At 39.4% G+C, this 20,325-nt stretch overlaps 1 protein-coding gene across 3 annotated transcripts in view; it reads right to left on the bottom strand.

The window, feature by feature from the left end:
* CSGALNACT2 (chondroitin sulfate N-acetylgalactosaminyltransferase 2) overlaps positions 1 to 20,325 on the bottom strand; it is a 52,516-nt gene that overhangs the window by 17,119 nt on the left and 15,072 nt on the right. The window contains exons 2-3 of one of the 3 annotated variants that reach the window (XM_084633775.1): positions 8,630 to 8,774; positions 3,818 to 5,069 (exon numbers count right to left, since the gene is read on the bottom strand). In XM_084633775.1, coding sequence (XP_084489901.1) covers positions 3,818 to 4,472 — 655 coding nt within the window. In that variant the 5' untranslated portion in view covers positions 4,473 to 5,069; positions 8,630 to 8,774. The remainder of the gene's footprint in view (positions 1 to 3,817; positions 5,070 to 8,629; positions 8,775 to 20,325) is intronic. The other 2 variants (XM_084633776.1, XM_084633777.1) reach the window with 2 other exon arrangements.

Here is a 20,325-nt window from a genome sequence, read left to right as displayed (position 1 = left end):
TGGAAGTGAATTAAACTGGCCTTAGTTCACTTCAGCTTAACTCAGAATGACAGCGTTCACAAGGCTTTAATGTGCTTTTAGTTAATGCATTTTAAATTCAACCCTTATTTAATGAACTATGACTGTCCCTGGGTGTCCTCATGTAGATATGCCCCAAGATGCAACAGGAACTGAGATTTGACAGTTGTAAAACATGATGATTGTTTTCATTTCTTGATTATTTACCACTGTACCTCAGATTTAAAAAAGCTAGGTTGGAAAAAAAATTCAGTACAAGTTCAAGGGGTGAGGGGAAAGAAAAGATGGTAGTAAGGGAAATGGCAATGGGCTGAGAAAGCTGAGACTTTGAAGCCTTATTAAAGAGACCTGAGCAAACATGTAAAATTAAATGTCCACTATGTGCATATCCGGAAGCACATGAGAGAAAGCAGGGCTCAAAAATTAAAGAAGTGATACTTCATAAACAGAAGTTTAGGAAAAAGTTAAGATAGCTGCAAAAGAAGAAGCTCTTGTCTACACAGAAAGTTATACCACTATAAACTCCCTGCGTGGACACTTACTCCACAGTAAGAGTGCTTTTTTTCCTGTTTCATTTGGGTCATTTTGGTATAATTATGCTTGTAAAATTAGGTTTTTCTTTAAATTCGGTCTGTCTACTCCATCTTAGTAACTCAGTGGGGCTGAAATAGACACTACAAAGCCATTTGGTTTCCCTTAAACTTAAAGTAATCAGTTCTATTGTTTTCAGAACTTCCATACTATCAAATATCAGTTTCCCAGTCATCTGGTCCAATCTGCTTCAATTTTAGTTTCTGGTTCTAAATATCTCATTAGAATCTTAGACTGGAGTTCAACTGTTGATGATGATACATCAGTTTAGGTGCCAAAATATTTGTCAATACAGAATGGCGCATTAAAGCCAATTTAAATAAAGTGGTTAAAATCTTCACAGAGAAACTTTGTTCTTGGGATACCATTTCTAGGCAGACATTAAAAGCATTTACTATGATTTTAGGACAGGGACAATGAGGTCTGACAGCTTAAGCCTGAGCGCTTATGATGGATGTTATAAGGGAGCACTGTATTTTCCAAACGTAATGGCAGCAGCTTTCTAACCACGCTTCCATCAACAAAATGACAAGTTATAAAGTAAAAGACTGAAGTCCTTGAAAGGGACAAAACATTAAAAATGAAAGATTTAGCTCTGAAATTTGAAGTCAAAACAGTTAATGCTCAAAGAAAATTTCTCTTCAGCTGTCCAAAACGTTTCTCAAGTCTGCCAATGCTATTTTCACATGCCTAGGAAACCATAGGATGACTTGTATAGGTACTATCTCTGGTTGAAAGGAAACAATGTTATATTACTGTGGCTAGTAACTAACATATCCTGATGACCTACAGCACAAAAATATTTTCACTTAACCATTATTCACTACTATGTGATTCCTGTAATCCAAGTCATAAAACACGGTCTTGACCACAGAGGAAATGAGTTCAATTTCCAAAGAGAAAGATGTTATTTAGGAACTAATTGTCAATTTATCTGGGGTAAAGAGATGAAGGGAGGAGAAGAACTTTGTTTCATAAGGCACCATGTCTTCTAGCTTTCTCAGAGGCTTATAGTCATTAGAAGTGGCTAAAAGAAAAGCTACAATTTAAACAGCTGCAAAGACATACTGAAGTGCACACAATATGTATGAGGGGAAAGCCACTGCACATTATAGTAATTTAAAAGAAAAACAGAATTGTAAAATGACATTGTGAGAATGTCTGTCTCTAGGCAAACTGAAATATGCTTTCAGGGGAAAAACTTTAAAGTCCAATGCTGCATTGACTGGCTTTAGAGCTATACTTTAGATGCATTTCTACTCCTCCCCCCCAAGATAACAAAGGAACTTTACTTGGAAGTTTCAATAGAGTACTGTTAAGGCAAAAGACCACTGCACTATTCCATTAGTGAGAAGCAAACTCATTTTGGAGCCGATTAAGTCATCTGACTAAAAAAAGTAAACTATTTCAAGGACTGTGTAGCATTCTCACGTATATATTTGCTTAACTATGCATCATACATCACTACGCAGATTTTGATGTGCTTGAAAATATAAGAATTACTCGAAAGCATTGTGCCCTTCTGACACTTTCTGGCAATATGTACTGCATTTAATACTGTAAGCCTGTGTAAAAAAAATCTTAATATTTCCATCAGAATTACATTTTAGTATCGAGTACCTTCAAGACTGAATTCTAGAGAAACAGTGGTCACTGTACCTTTTCAGTACATCAGCCTTGAGAAAGCAATGTTCATATATCATTGCTTCAATGTTTTACAGCTGAAATAACATTCATCTTCTCTCCCCTACCCCTGGGATTCTGAGAATTTAACAAATGCCAGCATTTTAAAAGTCGTATGTTTGAATAATCTGGTTTCAGGTTTTGCACATCAGGAAAGATCCTGAGCTGGTTTAACTCTGCATAGATTCACTGACTAATGGAGCTGTGCTATTTTATGCCCCCTGAAGATCTACCCCTAGATTAGAAGTGGGCAAACTGCGGCCCGCAGGACCATCCTGGCCCAGGAGGCTCGCTCCTGGCCCCTCCCCCGCTGCCCCCCCCCTCATGCAGCCTCAGCTCGCCACGTTGTGAGCTCCTACCACTCTGAACAGCATGGTAAGGGGGTGGCAGCAGCGCACACAGAGGTGAGGAGGTTGGCTAGGGAGTCCCAGGGGGCAGTCAGGGGACGGGAGGTTGGGAAGTGGGAAGGGGTGAATAGGGAGTGGGGGCCAGGCTGTTTGGGGGAGGGGGGGAGAGAACAGCCTTCCCCTACCCAGCCCTCCATACAGTTTTGTACCCTGATGTGGCCCTCGGGCCAAAAAGTTTGCCGACCCCTGCCCTAGATACTCAGCAACCAAATAGTCTAACAAAGATAAGGTACTCTATAAATACCACTCTTCCCCCAACACAGGTGCATGTGCCAATGTTTTAAATATGAATAACTAGTTTGCATTGTGACATTAATATAGCCCTCTTCACCAACATGCAGTTTATAGTTAACTAGTCATAACTAGGATACAAAGGGACAAAGTTAAATGGAGATTTTCAAAGGCAGAAAGGGAAGCTAGGCAATCAAGTCTCATGACCTTCAAGTTGGGCTCTATGTGCTTCTGAAAGCTCCTCCTCAGTATTAGGTAGCATTTTAGATCTACATCAGCACAAAATACGTAAAATGATCTTCAACGATAAGAGATCCAACTGTTAAAATTGAAACAGACACAGCTTGTTTTGTCTGCTTGCTATAGTAAAATATCTCCACTGAAATCATTACTCCCCCCACCCCCTTTCAGTGCATGGTATTGTGCAATATTATGAAACAGATTCTATTACAACAGGCAAACCAGGTCTAAGGTTTTTCTTAGTGCAGCAGAAGTACTACATATTAGAGTAGGTTTCAGAGTAACAGCCGTGTTAGTCTGTATTCGCAAAAAGAAAAGGAGTACTTGTGGCACCTTAGAGACTAACCAATTTATTTGAGCATAAGCTTTCGTGAGCTACAGCTCACTTCATCAGAAGTGACTTCACTTCACCGATGAAGTGAGCTGTAGCTCACGAAAGCTTATGCTCAAATGAATTGGTTAGTCTCTAAGGTGCCACAAGTATTCCTTTCATATTAGAGTAGATATCAAAACTATAAAGACATGGAAAAATGCTATTAATTTTCTTTTACAACTATATATTCCTTTGCAATTATTCATAGTGTATTATGACATTCTGTGCAGCTGATTGGGAAATACATAAGTTATTAAATAAGGTTTTACGGTACCTTCTATGAAATCATTTTCATTATAAAGCGGTCTCTCTCCTACTCCATCATCATCTTGTCCATCTTCTTCATCCGGATTATTGATTACCTCTAGGCCAGCCTCAATAACTTCCACCAACTCATCTCGCTTATCCTTTCTAACAGGTTTCTCCTCTGGGTGTCGAGTGAGCCCCATCTCCAACTGGAACACTTTCATAGAGGTAAAGCTTTCAAAAGGAATGACACCATATTCACTCGGTAGCTTGGCGCCAATGCTCACCTCAGCCTTGTCAATTTGGGAATGAAGAAACTCTAGGAGATCATTGGATGCTTGTTCTTTGGTGCCTTGGTAGCCCATGCCATTGACTCTTGGGCTCTTTTTTTCCTGCAGCAATTTCAGCTTATCACTCATTTCCTGAAGCTCTTGTTTCAGCTGAGCAATCTGACGCTTCAGACTAGTAGCCCGGGTTTGATAGTGTTCCTCTTGTTCCTGTAGAAGAGCTTGGTAATGTTCTTTACCCAAGTTCTCCCCTATAACGCCAGGCAGAGATCCATTTCCATCTGTTTGTGGAGCACACTCAAGCAGGTACACGAACAACATTAAACTGAATAGCAAGGCAAGACCCACCCATAGCCAACGGGTCCTGGCTTGAAATATTAAACCCCTTCTGGGCATTCTTATCAGATTTCGAGTCCCCCTCCAAAAAGCTGATTTTCTTTTTCATACCTTTCCAAGAGCATCCCAACAAAGACTTAAAAAAAGGAATGAAACCATGATTTTTTTTTAAACAGTCACACCAAAGTTATGTCAGCCAAAAAAAAAAGTTACGTTCAACATTTGTCTTCCTCATTTGATATTGCAGAGACAAAGTCTAAAGTTACTATAACTTCCATGATGAAAAGGAGAAATGCAGTTTACACCATCAAATAGAATTCTCATAATATTCTGGTGACTTGACCAAAAGACAGAAATATTGTGAATACTTGCTGACTCTTTTCCTGTTTTTGTTTGTTTCTTAAAAAGAAGAGTTAAGGTTTTTAGTCTGAAGTTTTTCTCAATGAAGAAACCTGGCAAATACTAGGATTGGTAGGCTTTTGATGCACAGCTTTTTTGCACACACACATTTATACACTGCAGGAGCAATCTACACCTTAGTAACAGTAGTTTTCATTGGACAGTTTGATATTTTCCTCTGGCACTCTTGAGTATTTTATTCCACTTCCCCCCTTCTTTGGGCTTCTGTGGTTTGAGTCAGCAATACCAAGGCAGAATCTAAAATTAAATGAAAGGTGCATATTAGAACTATAAAGCAGCCAGGCAGCTGGAAAACACATGAACGAAACATTAACATCCAAAAATGTAGCCATGATGGATTGCAAAAGTTTTTTTTTTTTTTTTTTTTTTTGGATTTGTAAAAACCTATAGTACTTTCCACAGTGTTACACATGACTGATTTATTTCCTATGGAACTGTCTGGAGCATACTAATAAGAATAGCTGAATGAAACAACTTTTTCAAGCAGTTAAGTTACAAGAATTCTTTTCCAGTCCTATTGCATCATGTCTGAAGAGCTTCCCTAATCATCATGGTTGATTTTTTCTGAAAGTAGTACAAAAAAAATAGGGCTGTCGATTAATCGCTGTTAACTCATGCGATTAACTCAAAAAAAAATTAACTGCAATTAATTGCAGTTTTAATCGCGCTGTTAAACAATAGAATGCCATTAAAATTTATTAAATATTTTGGATGTTTTTCTACATTTTCATGTATATTGTATTCTGTGTTGTAATCGAAATCAAAGTGTATACTATTTTTTACTACAAATATTTGCACTGTAAAAATGATAAACAAAAGAAATAGTATTTTTCCGTTCACCTCAGAGTATGTGTAGTGCAATGTTGTGATAGTGCAACTTACAAATGTAGATTTTGTTACATAACTGCACTCAAACAAAACAATGTAAAACTTCAGAGCCTACAAATCCACTCAATTGCTAAGACAAACACGTTTACCTTTACAGGAGATAATGCTGCCCTCTTCTTGTTTACAGTATCATCAGAAAGTGAGAACAGGCATTTGCATGGTACTTTTGTAGCTGGCACAGCAAGGTACTTACATGCCAAATATGCTAAACATTGGTATGCCCCTTCATACTTCGGCCACCATTCCAGAGGACATGCTTCCATGCTGATGACACTCGTTAAAAAAAAATGTGTTAAATAAATTTGTGACTGACTCCTTGGGGGAGAATTGTATGTCCCCTGATGTTTTACCTGCATTCTACCATATATTTCATGTTATAGCAGTCTCAGATGATGACCCAGCACACGTTGTTCATTTTAAGAACACTTTCACTGCAGAATTCACAAAATGCAAAGAAGATACCAATGTGAGATTTCTAAAAATAGCTACAGGACTCGACCCAAGGTTTAAGAATCTAAAGTGCCTTCCAAAATCTGAGAGGGACGAGGTGTGGAGCATGCTTTCAAAAGTCAAGAGCAACACTCCGATGCAAAAACTACAGAACCCAAACAACGCACCAAAAAACAACCTTCTGCTGGTGGCATCTGAGATAATGAAAATGAACAGGTGTCAGTCTGCACTGCTTTGGATTGTTATCGAGCAGAATCAGTCATCAGCATGGATACATGTCCCCTGGAACGGTGGTTGAAGCATGATGGGACATATGAATCTTTAGCACATCTGACACGTAAATATCTTGCAATGCTGGCTACAACAGTGCCATGAGAATGCCTGTTCTCACTTTCAGGTAACATTGTAAACAAGAAGCAGGCAGCATTATCTCGTGCAAATGTAAACAAATGTGTTTGAGTGATTGGCTGAACAAGAAGTAGTACTGAGTGGACTTGCAGGCCCTAAAATTTTAGATTGTTTTATTTTTGAATGCATTTTGTTGTACATAATTCTACATTTATAAGTTCAACTTTCATGATAAAGAGATTGCACTACAGTACTTGTATTAAGTGAATTGAAAAATACTATTTCTTTTGTTTTTTTACAGTGCAAATACTTGTAATCAAAAATAAACAAAGTAAGCACTGTACACTTTACATTCTGTGTTGTAATTGAAATAAACAGATCTGAAAATGTAGAAAACATCCAAAAAAATTTAAATAAATGGTATTCTATTGTTGTTTAACAGTGAGATTAATCACACGATTAATCGTGATTAATTTTTTTTTAGTTGCTTGACAGCCCTACTAAAAAAATAAATTTAAGGTAATCTCACTGTTTGAACATAACTTGCATTTCTGATTACCCTTATTTGCATCTAATATCCTTTGAGAGACAATTTACTTATCAACATACTCAAGTGCTAAAGATCTAAAGGTTAAAGTTACACAAATATAGTTTCTCAGGCAAGGTCTAAATGAAATAGATCTGGGTTTCTGACCACTCAAACAAAGCCATTACATTAAACTCAATGGCATCTGTTTGTCTGTAATGAGATAGATGCAGCATTCAAAATCTGATCAATCCAATATTTTGGAGCATATTCAAGGCATCCGTGGGTGCAACCACACTGATTTTGGTGCAAATCAGACTACTGGAAAAGCCTGATTCACAGGAATATCAGGGCCCACAGACTACCTGGCACTGTAGGCAGAGAAGTCTCTCTGCAACCTATGCATAACAGGGGCAGCAACTTCCTTGCTGTAAGAAGAAAAGGAGGACTTGTGGCACCTTAGAGACTAACAAGGTGCCACAAGTCCTCCTTTTCCTTTTGCGGATACAGGCGAACACGGCTGCTATTCTGAAACTTAGCTTGCTGTGTAAGGAGACTTCTGTTCGTCTGGGCTACAGGCAATAAGAAAGCCTTAGTGGGTTGAAGGGGCAGTAGCGGTGGGGAAACAGAGGACTGGGGGTGAGTGGTGGTTATAGGGAATGCAAAAACCCAAAGAAGAGTGGGGGAAGGGGAAAGAGGAGGAACATAGGGCACACAGATCCAGGCATAAGGGGAAGGGGGAACGAAGATGCACACAGAACACCTGGAGAGGGGATGGGGAGAGTAAGGAGGGGCCACTGCTGGGGGGGGGGGGATAATCAGGGTCAATGGTATTGGGAATGGAGACAGAGCCCATGGTGTGAGGAAGGAAATGGGAAGAGTTGGTAGGAGTCCCTGCAATAGAAAAGTGTGGGAGGGTGGCACACAGGGAGCTTGGGGGAGGGTTGGAGGAATGCAAGGAGAATGCTCACAGCCTATGGAAGTTCCACAGCGCATACAACTTTATTGGCAAATCTTTAAGCTTATTAAATTACTTGTGCTTTTTCTTATCTGCAAGTGCAATTTATATTCATTTGAATAGGCTTTATGCGTTCCCCAATTGACTCAGATTTATCCTTGGCCAATACCTCAGCTATTATTTTGACAGCACCAACAACAGTGTGCTAGACACACCATAGAATAGTGTGAAACAAGAGTGTGGACCCAAAGAGCTGTTTCAACACAAAATGAACAGGTAAAAGAAAAAAACAGCAACAAGTAGTAAGATATTCCAACTTCTGAGTGAGTTGCACACACAGTTTCCATGATATTTGCTAGGAAGGTTTATTTTCCATGGTGTGGTAGCTTGGGCAGCCAACATTTCTTTGGGGGAAGAAAACTAGGGTTTAGTGACCTTTTGTACAAAATGGGCTAAGGAGGGACTTTGAAGAGAATGTGAATGCAGAGAAGACCAGGTGAAGGAGAGAATTTAAGATGAGGGGGAAGGAAGGGCAGGGAGGAACAAGAGGGAGAAATGGTTCATGGAAGAAGCCACTGGCAAGAGTGAAGAATGTGAAAGGATTGTTAAAAAATAAAGGAAACTTACTATATTGTAAGTTATAGACATCCATTTTTTGAGATCCTGGGCTGACTGTCTTGGGGGCATTCAGGTATGCTGCAATCTGCGCAAGAATCAGGCATTCCTCCTTTGTTCTTCCTTTTAATTTTTGCAAGACTTTTCCACCCTCTATCTTTGGAGAAGAGAGAGACAGACAGACACAAAATTTGAGCACATCATCAGTCATCCCAACAGGTCTGACCACCTTTCTCTGGGCATACATGAACTGTAGGAGCTTCCCACAATTCTCACCAAGTGCTCAAAAGATTATGTCCTAAGTAAGCCTCTTTCCTACTGCAGGGAATATAGAAAGACATGTTAGGCCTTTCAATTCAAGATTTGTGTCTCCCAAGAGCATTAAAGGGATTTTAGTCCTGTTTTCAGATAGCACCCTCAGGGCTCCCCCACATCACCAAAAAAGGGCAATTAACTGCATTTCCCTCTTGACCACATTGTGAAACCGTTGTCTGGGGTACTTAAGTGGAACTTCACCTAAGTACCCAGACTTGAATATCAATTTAGTTTTAATATGTAAATAATTAAAAGAAAAGATTGCAGGGGGGAAATGGTTACACCATTACATTATTTGCGATGACAGGAATGACCCACAATTTTGGCATCTGTCAGAGATGCAGTCTTCTCAAACTCTCACTAATCAAGTCTTTATGGCACGCCACATTCTGCACATTTGATGTACAGTGGAAATAACTATTAAGTCAATATTTATCCAACCCTACCACATAGATCCCACACTATTTCTATATACACTGTTACACCTATTCCCAAATGTGATAAGTATGGCTGAAAGATTAAGTGACTTGCCCAAGGGCACAAAGTCGGAACCAGAGCCAAAGCCTGGAATTCTTCCATCTCAATTCTGTGCACAGACCACGCCTGTAGCTATACATAATATCACCTGGGATTTCAAATATGCCTGTTCTACCGAATCTACATTAGAGCATCAAGCCACCCAGAATTTCGAGTAAGAGACTATGGTCCCCTGATCGTGCAAGTACTGAACTTCATGCACAGGAGTGGTCTGATTGAAGTGTACATGTATATGAGTGGTCCTGTTACCCACTTCCTGTTGCCACAATCAATGCCTAATAATATTTAGCTAAGGAACAAATTAGAGAGGTTGAAGGAAAAGATGGATCGAAGGCAAAAGCTATCTAATACAGACATTTTTTGAATGTGTCATTACTGAACAATTTAATACACAATATATAAACAAACATCTATAACACAGTAAATTCAGGTAATTAAACCCAGGTTAAGTCCTTAAGAAGGGAAAATGAATGAAAAATGTCTGGAACATTTTACGAATAAAATATTACATAAATACAATCACGTGTCTATAAATATGATTAATACCAGATGTGTCCTCAAACTATTGACCAGAGTCCAGATTTGGTCAGTCAAGGCAGAAAGAAAAAGCCAGTCTGCAGTGCAAAACCAGGACACGGAGTGATGTAACACTGACATCCAACCTTTCTTTAACAGAAAATTATATTGATTTTATAAATGATCCTTTCCCATTTCCTTCTGAATTTTACAGCAAAATAAGCATTGGAAACACATTTGCTAGCTAATGAATTTTAGGTTTTCTTAAAGCACAAGTATTAAAAAACCCAGTTAAGTATTGTATACAGAAAGGCATTAGTTCAGTGGAAAAGCTGCAGACACCTGAACCTGGTTAGGCAAAACTGGCACTCACAGGCTTAGTCTACTTACAACAAGTAAAGATCAGGCTGTAGCGGAGTCAAAACAGATTCGGTAATGCCAAACCTGAGTCTCCTTCTCCGTCATACCTGACTTTCCCATCCAGAACGGTGACTATCGCAGCAATGGCAGCATTTCATGCTCTTTGAGTAACGGGCAGAGTGCTGATAATTCAGTCAACATGGCAATCCATTTTTGGGGATTGAAAGGGGCTGGAGGGACAATTTTTTTTTTCCTGGAAAAGAATTAAGGGTCTAAATCCCACAGCCAGTGGGATTTGGGGCACAGAGGTTAATGTTTGAACTTCTGTCTTCTGAAGCATTTACATAAGTATATAAGTGGGGAAAGAAAGTGATACTACAAACATTAGGCACCATTTTCAATCTATGAATGAAAACTTTAATTATTAAAAGGAAAGTGATGAGAACATCTAAGTTATTGTTATGCCTTTGGGAAAAATGAGGAAGTTACAGAAGTGCCCCAAGGGCAAGGGAAAGAGTCAAGCCATTGGCAATTACAAAGACGGTCACGGGGTTAATGGGCCTAATCAACTGTCATTGGGTATTGGCAAATAGCTGGAGTGGTCAACTGAAGGATGCTTGGTCAGTCATTTAGTGTCTAGCTTAAAATGGGATAACATTTGCAACTTGCTATAAAATCCTTTGATAAAGTGTGATCTATAAACAGGCTTGGAAGGATTAGGTATTTAATCAGCAAATGTCTATTTCATTCACACACACACAAAATATTTCCATAAATGATAATCAAAATAACAGATAGGCAAAGTTAGACGAACGCTGCTTGACAAATCAGAGTCTGATTTAAGGATTTTTACTTTGTAGTACTTCCCTAGCTCACAGAGGTGAGGAGAGAGAAAAATACAGTAGAGAGATTGTGAGGTACACAGATAGGACAGTAATGGGTGAAATAAAAGTATGACCGGTTGAACTATTTGTGAAGGAAGCTTCTATCTATTGTGGCCAGATATATATATGACAATGGTCAGCACTGTTAAGATCTTCATGTGAAGAGCTAACACAAACCCACCTGTAGTGTACAAGTACAAACGCTGCATATTCTTGAGCCACATCTACTAGCACCTTCTCTGTGTACATAACAACAAACCTCTGTTTTATGAAGCACTCTGATCAGAAGTACCACTACAGTTGCAATAATAATAAATCTATCTTACTTATTTCTAATGCAGTGCATTAAGACTGCATACAGACTGCACCATGGTCTATAAAGGAAACTTCACCTGAATTCCTTTAGTCAGATGCCTACACTCAATTCTTTCCCCTCTATTTTGTTTCCCACCTCCTCCTCAATGCCACCTAACCACGAGAAACAATACCAATTCTAAGTTGTTACTAGGAGGTAAAAGCTTTTGCCAAGAGATAGGTCTTGCATCCATCACATGTTGCTGCCATGTAAAAACATCCCTACCCTATTTATATGTGATGTGAAAAGCCACATTCAATTATGTCCCTATAAATGCCAACTTTTCCATCACTACTGCCCCGCTCTTTAAAAAAAGAGAAATTACATGCAACTTATCAGGTTGCACAGTTAAAATTGAAGAGGCAGAAAATATAAATATTTCTGTTTCTACAGCAATGCCAACTCAGACATATTGGACATTTGGTACTTTTTAAATAGTATACATTTAAATTTGAAAATTTAATAGAACAGAAAATACTAGCTATATGCAGAGTAGCCAAACTAATGTTACTGTAAGAATCTCACCTTTTACATATACTGCCTTTAAAAAGAATTTTGTACTGGATAAAAGACTTGAAAGGTTTACTAGACACCTACTAGTCACAGGATTAAGTCAGATAGCCAGAAACCCAGACTTCTCGCATCACGTCTTCTCATCCTCACTCTACTGCTCCTTTAGAATCTTGTCCTGTGTCAAGGACTGAAAGAGATTGGAGTCTCTTTTTCCTCACCTGCCTGAAGGAGCTAAAGGATTGAGTTTTTGTCACTACTACTGATCACAACTTTCTCTGGCAGCAACAGCAGAGGTAAGCATGTTGCCTACCTTGCTTCCCCCCCCCCCCAAAAAGAAGGAGAAGAGAGAACAACAAGTGGGATCCTTTGAAGTCCTGTCCCACCAAGGGATAAAGATATGGAGAACTCTGCCCCAGGAAGGCAGGGTGATGAGAGAATAAAGTTACATATTTTTGCTAGTCAGCCCTGATATGAAATACAAATTCTTCATGCTGGGTGCAGGGATGGCACCCTGATGGGTATTCAGTACCACTTCCCAAGAGACTGAGGATGATTGTGCTCACTTTCTCATGAAGTACAGCTCCCGGATCCTACTAGTGATCAGAAGTCGTCTTTCACATCAGTTTCAGACTTGCAGGTAGTTTTTCCAAACCTTGTGCTTTAAGTGGAGGGTGATGGCCTGCACTATATAATTCTAGAGATGGGTGAAGGTGCGGAGAGCATCACAACATTGGAAAAGTAAGTCGCTGCCCTTGAAAACAACATTTATTTTTTTAAATATCTGGAGAAAGCTATGGTATAACAAGATTATCTGGAAAATATGGTATTTTGAGCATGACCTTGTTTAAAGGCTGACTTTCTACATCCTGGAATTTTGCATGTTGAGATTTCACACACGAAAAGTCTTTTATTCTGGCTGACAGAAATTCATTTGATTTAGAAGAATGACTATCGTGCCTCCGAAAAGGAAACATCCGAGGTACACACAATGTTACCAAAAATGTTAGGATATATAGAAATAACTTTGTTATTCCTACTGCATTTCATATATTCAAATATAGAAGTGTTTCTGCTGTTTACAAAAGAGATCATTTATTCTCCAAGCACAAGGAAACAAACTAAAATGCTAATTCAAAACACTTATCTGTTTTTGTTACATTAGCATTCCGGTTTGGTCCCTTGTTGTGAAGAATAGAAAAGTGGCTTTCCTAAAGAGGAGGCATTTTTATGCTTATAGTAATGACCTAATTCTGTATATTTTTATTCTATTTTGAGTTGTGTCTGCACATACTTATTTTCATATATTCCACTTCAGTATTTTCCTTTTCTGTAATCTACAGATGATCCTGTGGTTTGGCTGCTTTTGCGAATCTATGACTCAGTTTAAAGGCAAATTTACAGTAATTTCACATCCTAGGTAGGACCTTAACTCTACCCAAGAGATACCACAAAATTAACATTTCATTTTTACAACTGTTTTTCTTGGCAATTCACGTACAAAGGGTACAAATCTTAGTAACGTCTCTTGAACATGTTATATTACCCTATTTCCCACCAAATTCATACTGATTCTACAAGGAATGCTTGCTGATCATTAGAGAAACTATACACTTCAGAGTCTTAACTTCCAGATGTTTTGTGACTCATTGCAGTAGTTTTCTAAAGTGAGCTGGTTTCTTCAGCTACAGATAATTTTAATGCACCAAAAAGGGGGAGGAGGGAGAAGAAGCTACCTTATCTACAACTAATTTCTCCATAAAGGGCTTGTCCACACTCAATACCCAATAGCTATTTGACAGAGTTTCAAGAAAGGCTGTATTTCAGCATTGTGTTGCAGCACCACCTTAATTCAAATGATACAGGTTTATAGGGATTTAACAGTTGATCCAAAGCCTTTTTAAGTTAATGGAAAGGCTCTTGTTAACTTCAGTGGGATTTGTATAAAGCCCTTAATTTGGGTCAAAGCTTCTACTTGGCCAGCAGAGTTCAGTGGTCCACCCACAGAAGATCACAACAAGAAAATGAGGAGTACAGCTTGAGATCTGTTATAAACAGATGACAGTGAATTTTAATTCTTCCCGCTGAGGAAGAGAAATATTCTTAGTAAAAACTGAAGTTATTAATGTAGAGAAGGAAAAAAGTTATAAACTACTGAAAATAACACTTTGTAGTGACTGTAGGACCATTACAAGGGTAAAAAAAACCTGGCAGCCTAATCCTGGAATGCACCTTTAGCTTAACTGATATCCACAGAAAGGCAGCACTAACAGTGATGGGGTTAAATAGTATTACAAACTCTCACAGAAGACCTTGAGTCAATGTTGGCTACAGACCGATTTTCAGTTTCGCACAGGTCTGGTCAATTTCACTTTGAAGCCTGAGTTTTTGTGCTGGAGTAGTTCTCCTTTTCTTCTTTTGTAGAGATGTTAAAAATCAGTAAAAATGCAGAGAAAGCATAGAAAAGGAAGTAGTAAATGGAGGTCACACAAGCAACTATCTCAAGACCATAAGAGCTTAGGCCTGAGGGTCCATAATTTCATTTTGTCACTGAACTAATGATCACTAACACTTGATACTTTTAAATCCGTGTATCCTTCATCTGAAGCCAGATCACAGCTACAAGGATTTATTTTACTTGCAGTCACAGTCCCATTTCTCACAAACCCATTGGCCTATAAATTCACGAACCAGGTGACCAGGTGGGTTCTTTGTTGTGGGAAAAACCTTGACAATCACAGGAAGAACAAATAAAGTTAGAGTTACAATTTTGGTAAATCAGAAGAGTCACAGATATAACTGGACAGTTACTATGGAGACTCCTCTCCTCTAGGGCTGCAGATATGGAAGAGACAAACAGGAAGTCTGACAGAAAGCAGAGATCTTGGCAACTGCGACTTCCAGAGAGGATCAGGACACAGAAGTAATCAGCTCCACGCTATGACACATCTGACTCAAAACCGACTGCGCTCCTTAAAAGATCATTCTCAGCCTCATTGAGTAGCCATAGCATCTACGCCACATTTGTCTAATAGCATGCCTGAGGGATATTTACTTCCCTCCACCCCTTAAAGTAATAGTCATGGATTCCATAACCATCCACAGCAGCATGACCAACAACAAGCTTTACTCATGATGATCTAATAGCCTAGTTTATAAAGAACTTTTGTCTCCAGGGCTGTCAATCTGGCTTCTTTCATAAGTACTAAATTGACCTTAAAAAGACATTGCTCATTTCTACCCTAGTCATGAGCCCCACAAGAGTGCAGAGGCTGACGCACTGCTGGTCAGCAGGGGGCACGTTGATATGAGGAGGTTAAGAAGCTTTCACACTATGACTACAGAAGACAGTGACATTAAGTAACTTAGTTTTTAATTGAAAACATTTTAAGAGCCACAAGCCACAAGATTCATATAAGGCCAATTTTATATCTTATGAAGAGTCTAAAATTAAGAGCCAGAGCAAATCTGTAAGAGATAACTGCTGAAAAAGTATACTTCTCAATCCCTCATATTAAATTGTGTAGAAAAATGCAGTTGCTTGGCAAAATAAAGACTGATTGATAAATTATTCAATCATAAAAGACAGTGGTAAGAATGCTACACTTTTTGAAACTGCACAACGTTCTGTGGATTTACTTCACTTCTCAAAAAAAAAAAAAAAGGCCAGACTCCAAACACAAAACAAAACCATAATCTCTCACACACACAAAATCCCCCCAGTATGTATTGTCTCATTGCAAATAGTGAATTTCAAAGTGATTCCTACTGTAAAATTCTGCCTTGTGCACAGCAAAAAACTATTTTTGCCAGAAGAAAAATGGACATTTTACACAAGTCTCAGGTTTCATATTTAGACACTCCCATAGGTACTGCTACATAATTCTCCTGAAATCAGGGATTTATGCTGATTCTTATTTTCTGCCATAGGACAAGTGCTGGCAGTTTTTTGTTACCTCTCTCATCCACTAGGAAACCTGGTACAGATTTCCTCCAACATTACTCTTCACATTGTTCCCTTCTTGCTGTTGATGGTCAGTGTCATGGTTACAGGTTAAGCTGCACCTCTTTCCCTTCTCTAGACTGTGAATGGACTCCCTTAGGCACCAGGCCATATGGCTTTACATCACCTAGGGTAGAAAGCGGCAATTCTCCCTCTTTCAGACCAGACCAGGGTCTACAGTCCTCTGTCAATTATGCTCACCAGCAGGTCCCATGGAGTTCAGCACCTGCTATTCTTTCCTCAGGAGTCTAGTCATTACTGGTCACAGACAACCTCCTTAAAACCAAAGCACTCTTTAACAGTAGGAACAAAGCATAACATGAGAGAAAAGGGAGTTTAAAGCAAAAGTGTACACATACACACCCTTCCTAAAGCTCTGCCATCCTATGATGGCGGGTACACCTTCTTCAGATGCCCCAGTGAGTGCCTGTCTCAGTATGACCAGCTTTCCAACAACCAAATCCCTCTCTAAACAGACAGTCTTTTTAACTGCTATAATCCTTTTGATCTTCCAATTCCCACCATTCAACCTGTGTGGCAAAACAAGGTTTGCAAGGCTCCATAACAGGTCAAGCCATCAGCCTCAGAGCCATGGACTCTCCAATTGTCCCATAACAAACCTTTAGTGTTTACCATGAGGTGGCTTATCTTAAGACATTGTGTCCTTCCTGCTTGTTTTCTTACAGACTAAACCAATATCTTCATAGAGTAAACGTCACAGTATCCAGGTCAACATACAATATTCAAAAATTACAGAGCAACTCCATGTACAATACCGTTCAAACAACAAAGAAAGCAGAGAAAGCAATGTTACATAATGGCTATATTTGGAAATCAGTGGTATTCTGCAACTGAGTCTCTTAGGAAAGAGAAGCATATACTTAACAGCCTCAAGTGAGGAAAGAGTCACCTGCAATGAAGACTATGTTAAAATCAAATTCTCAGGCAATCCACCACCAACTGACAGTCAAAGGAAGGGAATGGTGTTTTAATCTAAACAGTACCCTTCCAACCACCCTTGAGAACCTAAGCAACAGTAGTAACAGTTGTTGCCTGCATCTCTAATTCCTGCATGTAACGTATTCTGACCAGAAGCAGAGTGAAACTGACTCAGGGCTTATCTGCACTACAGGTTATGTTGACATAACTTATGTCGCTCAAAGGTGTGAAGAAGCCACCCCCTAAGAGACGTAAGTTACACTGACCTAAGCGCCACTGTGGACAGTGCTAGGTTGGTGGAAGAGCCTCTCCCATCCGTAAGAGGCAGTAGCTGTGTGAAGTTGGTTTTATTATGCCAGCGGGAGAGCTCTCTCCCTTTGACATAGAGCATCTTCACCAGATATGCTACAGTGGCGCAGCTGCATCAGTGCAGCTGCACCATTGCTTCTAGTGTAGATTATCCTTCAGAGGGCAAGAGAGATGTTGCTCACATTTATGGTGGAGATAATAGGATTCTGCCCATCAGTCACACAACGATAGTTAAATTACACTGTAACAAAGACCTAGAATCACAAAGGGGCTCAGGCATTGTGATGCTCAGCGTAACAAGGCCTAACTTTTTGGGTGCCTAGGAAACAGGAACAACACTGATTCATAAAACCTGAGTTAGGTGCCTAGATTCCCTATATAATAAATTGGGAGAGACAAGTGGCTCAGAAAGCAATTCACAAAAAGCCAGCATTCTTGGAGTTAGGTAGCTTGGGTGCCTCAGGTGTTTCTTATGAGAATGACTTAATCAGGCACCTAACTCTACACAGGGAGCCAGAGTAGGGTGGTAGTACACACCTCATAACTTTTATCCCAGTGCCAGATCCTGTTCAGATCCTTTCTCCGCCTCTGCTGGAGGGAGGAATTCAACCTAGATCTCCAGGTCCAAGATGAGTGCTCTAGCCACTGAGCTAGGGGACTCTCTCTCTCCTGTTAAAACTGTTCCACTGATGATAAATAAGGAAAGTGACACTGGGCCAAAAAAGAGAGATAATTACTCTGTAATAGGTGCTCAGGGCACCTACCTGGGAGGTGGAAGACCCATGGTCCAGGTCCCTGCTCCAATAATTCATTATTTATCCACAATGGAACAGTTTCAACAGGAGAGACTGAAGGAACCCCACATCAGAATATCCCACAGCTCAGTGGTTACAGGGCTCACCTGAGTGGTGGGAGACCCCACAGAGATCATTTCTCCCCTTCTGCCTGCAGGGGCAACTGAGCATGGGTCTCCCTCATCCCAGGTGAGTGCTCTAACCTCTGGGCTAAAACTTAAGGTGGATACCTCCACCACCACGTCCAGCTGCCATATTTAGAATAAGACCCAACCCTGTAGGTGCACTCAGAAGCTTCCCACTTTGAATCAGACCACACACATGACTTACATGGCTGAACGCTTCTTTCCTGGTTCATGAATTGCTCTTAAGCTTTGGTGGAAGACAGGCCTCCAGAGTGAGGCAACAGATTGTGTGATCAAAGGCAAAAAATGTAGGCACTGAAGGAACTTCTACTCTGAAAATATAGGTACAGAGTGACTTTAGGCAGGAGTTTTGTGAATCACAGTGCAGCCTAAAAGTGGGACTTGAGTGCCCAAGTACCTTTTGTGAATCTATGTCTAATTCAGCTCCCACTGAAATCAATGGGAATCCCTTTCATTGACTTCAATGGTGGTTGGATCAGACCCCAAAAGAAACTCAGAAAAAACACGCACAAGCCCCACACTGCCAATTTTGTAATTACCCTTATTTCAAAGAAGGTGTAAAAAGCATGAAGATCAAAAAGTAACATGTAAAATGTTGATTCTACTGCCATTTGTCTGAAGACAGACAACAGCCGGTCATATTTTCCCCACTGTAAGTAGCCATGTAAAATGTAAGCCTCTTCTGAGCATCTTGTGTTGATGCTAATGTTGATGATGTTTTCCATGACGACTTACAACATTCTCTGTAGTAGTGCAAAGCATTTTTACTGGCTGTTTGTTTTCATTTTACATAAAAATTACATGTTTATAGAAGTAAAAACCCATTAAACTTTCCTACACTTATTAATTCATCTGTATTCACATTTTAACCCAGTGTAAAACAAAGCCAACTCAAAACTTGGAAAGGGGCCTTTTCTTCCTCCTATTGTAAAGATGTTGATGGCAGAGCAGCACCATCTGGTTGCAATTATTTTGCCTACCAATGTAGTCCATACAAGACAGAGTATAAACTACAAATGGGAAAAATGTATGATTACTAGCCTATGGAAGGAAGGGAAGTGAACCAAAGGGATTTTGTCAGTATGTCACATCTGAATTGATGTCTTTGAAACAGGCACTTAAGGATGACAAGCCAACAATTTGACCTACTTTTGCCAAGGGTCCTGCAAATAACCGAACAGTAAGACACTCACTAAGAAGGGCTGCATTAACTATTCAACATGTGACCCCGTAATAATGAGGTGTACTCATTTACTCCATACTCACAGTAACATCATTCCTAATCTGTTACCCCAACCTGAGTTCTCAGATTCAAGTAATAAGATGGAGTCCTTCTGAAAGTATCATTCTTGTAAACTTGAAACAGAAAGTATCATTCTGTAAGAGCAGATTCTTAGAAAAATATTTGCCTGACTTCATTCAAAATATTAAAGGAGCTGAGTGAAATGGGGGATAAATATAACCACTGATCATGCCTATAACCCAAATGGTCCTGCACACTACATATTGGCAGACTCCAACCTTTAGTGTCATTTCATGAATGTTATTTATTAGCTTTTGCTATTTGCCTAAAATGTGCTGCATAAAATTACACTAAGGACATTCTCCTCCTAACAGACATGTATTTGACTTTATTCATGTGAGCAGTCACATTGAAGTAAACGGGACTGCTTAAAACTTCAATTTAATTATGTGCAACTAAGATTTTGAAACATAGGGCATATTGTAACAAACCAGCAGTAAGAGAAGGAAAAATGTAACTGAAGAGTTATATTACAATCTCTTTACTGCTGCATTTCCCTGGAGCAGTTGTGTGCAGAACATCTATTCTTACGCTTGCATATCACAATGTAAACAATGGGCAGCAAGGGATGAGCAAATTTTTCAAATATTCCTGGAATGTTGCTCAGCAGCTGAGAGATTAATCACCCTCCATAATCATCTCAAACCAATATGGTTAAACCTAACACTGAGCTTGTTATATATTCAATGCATCCACACAAAAAAATAAAAAAAATAAAAAGGTCAATGCAGTATCAT

The sequence above is a fragment of the Lepidochelys olivacea genome (assembly GCF_965140295.1).
Source record: "Lepidochelys olivacea isolate rLepOli2 genome assembly, chromosome: 7".
NCBI classification, from domain to species: Eukaryota; Metazoa; Chordata; order Testudines; family Cheloniidae; genus Lepidochelys; species Lepidochelys olivacea.
Note: the sequence above shows the minus strand (reverse complement) of the source record. Positions and strands in the feature narration are given on the sequence as shown.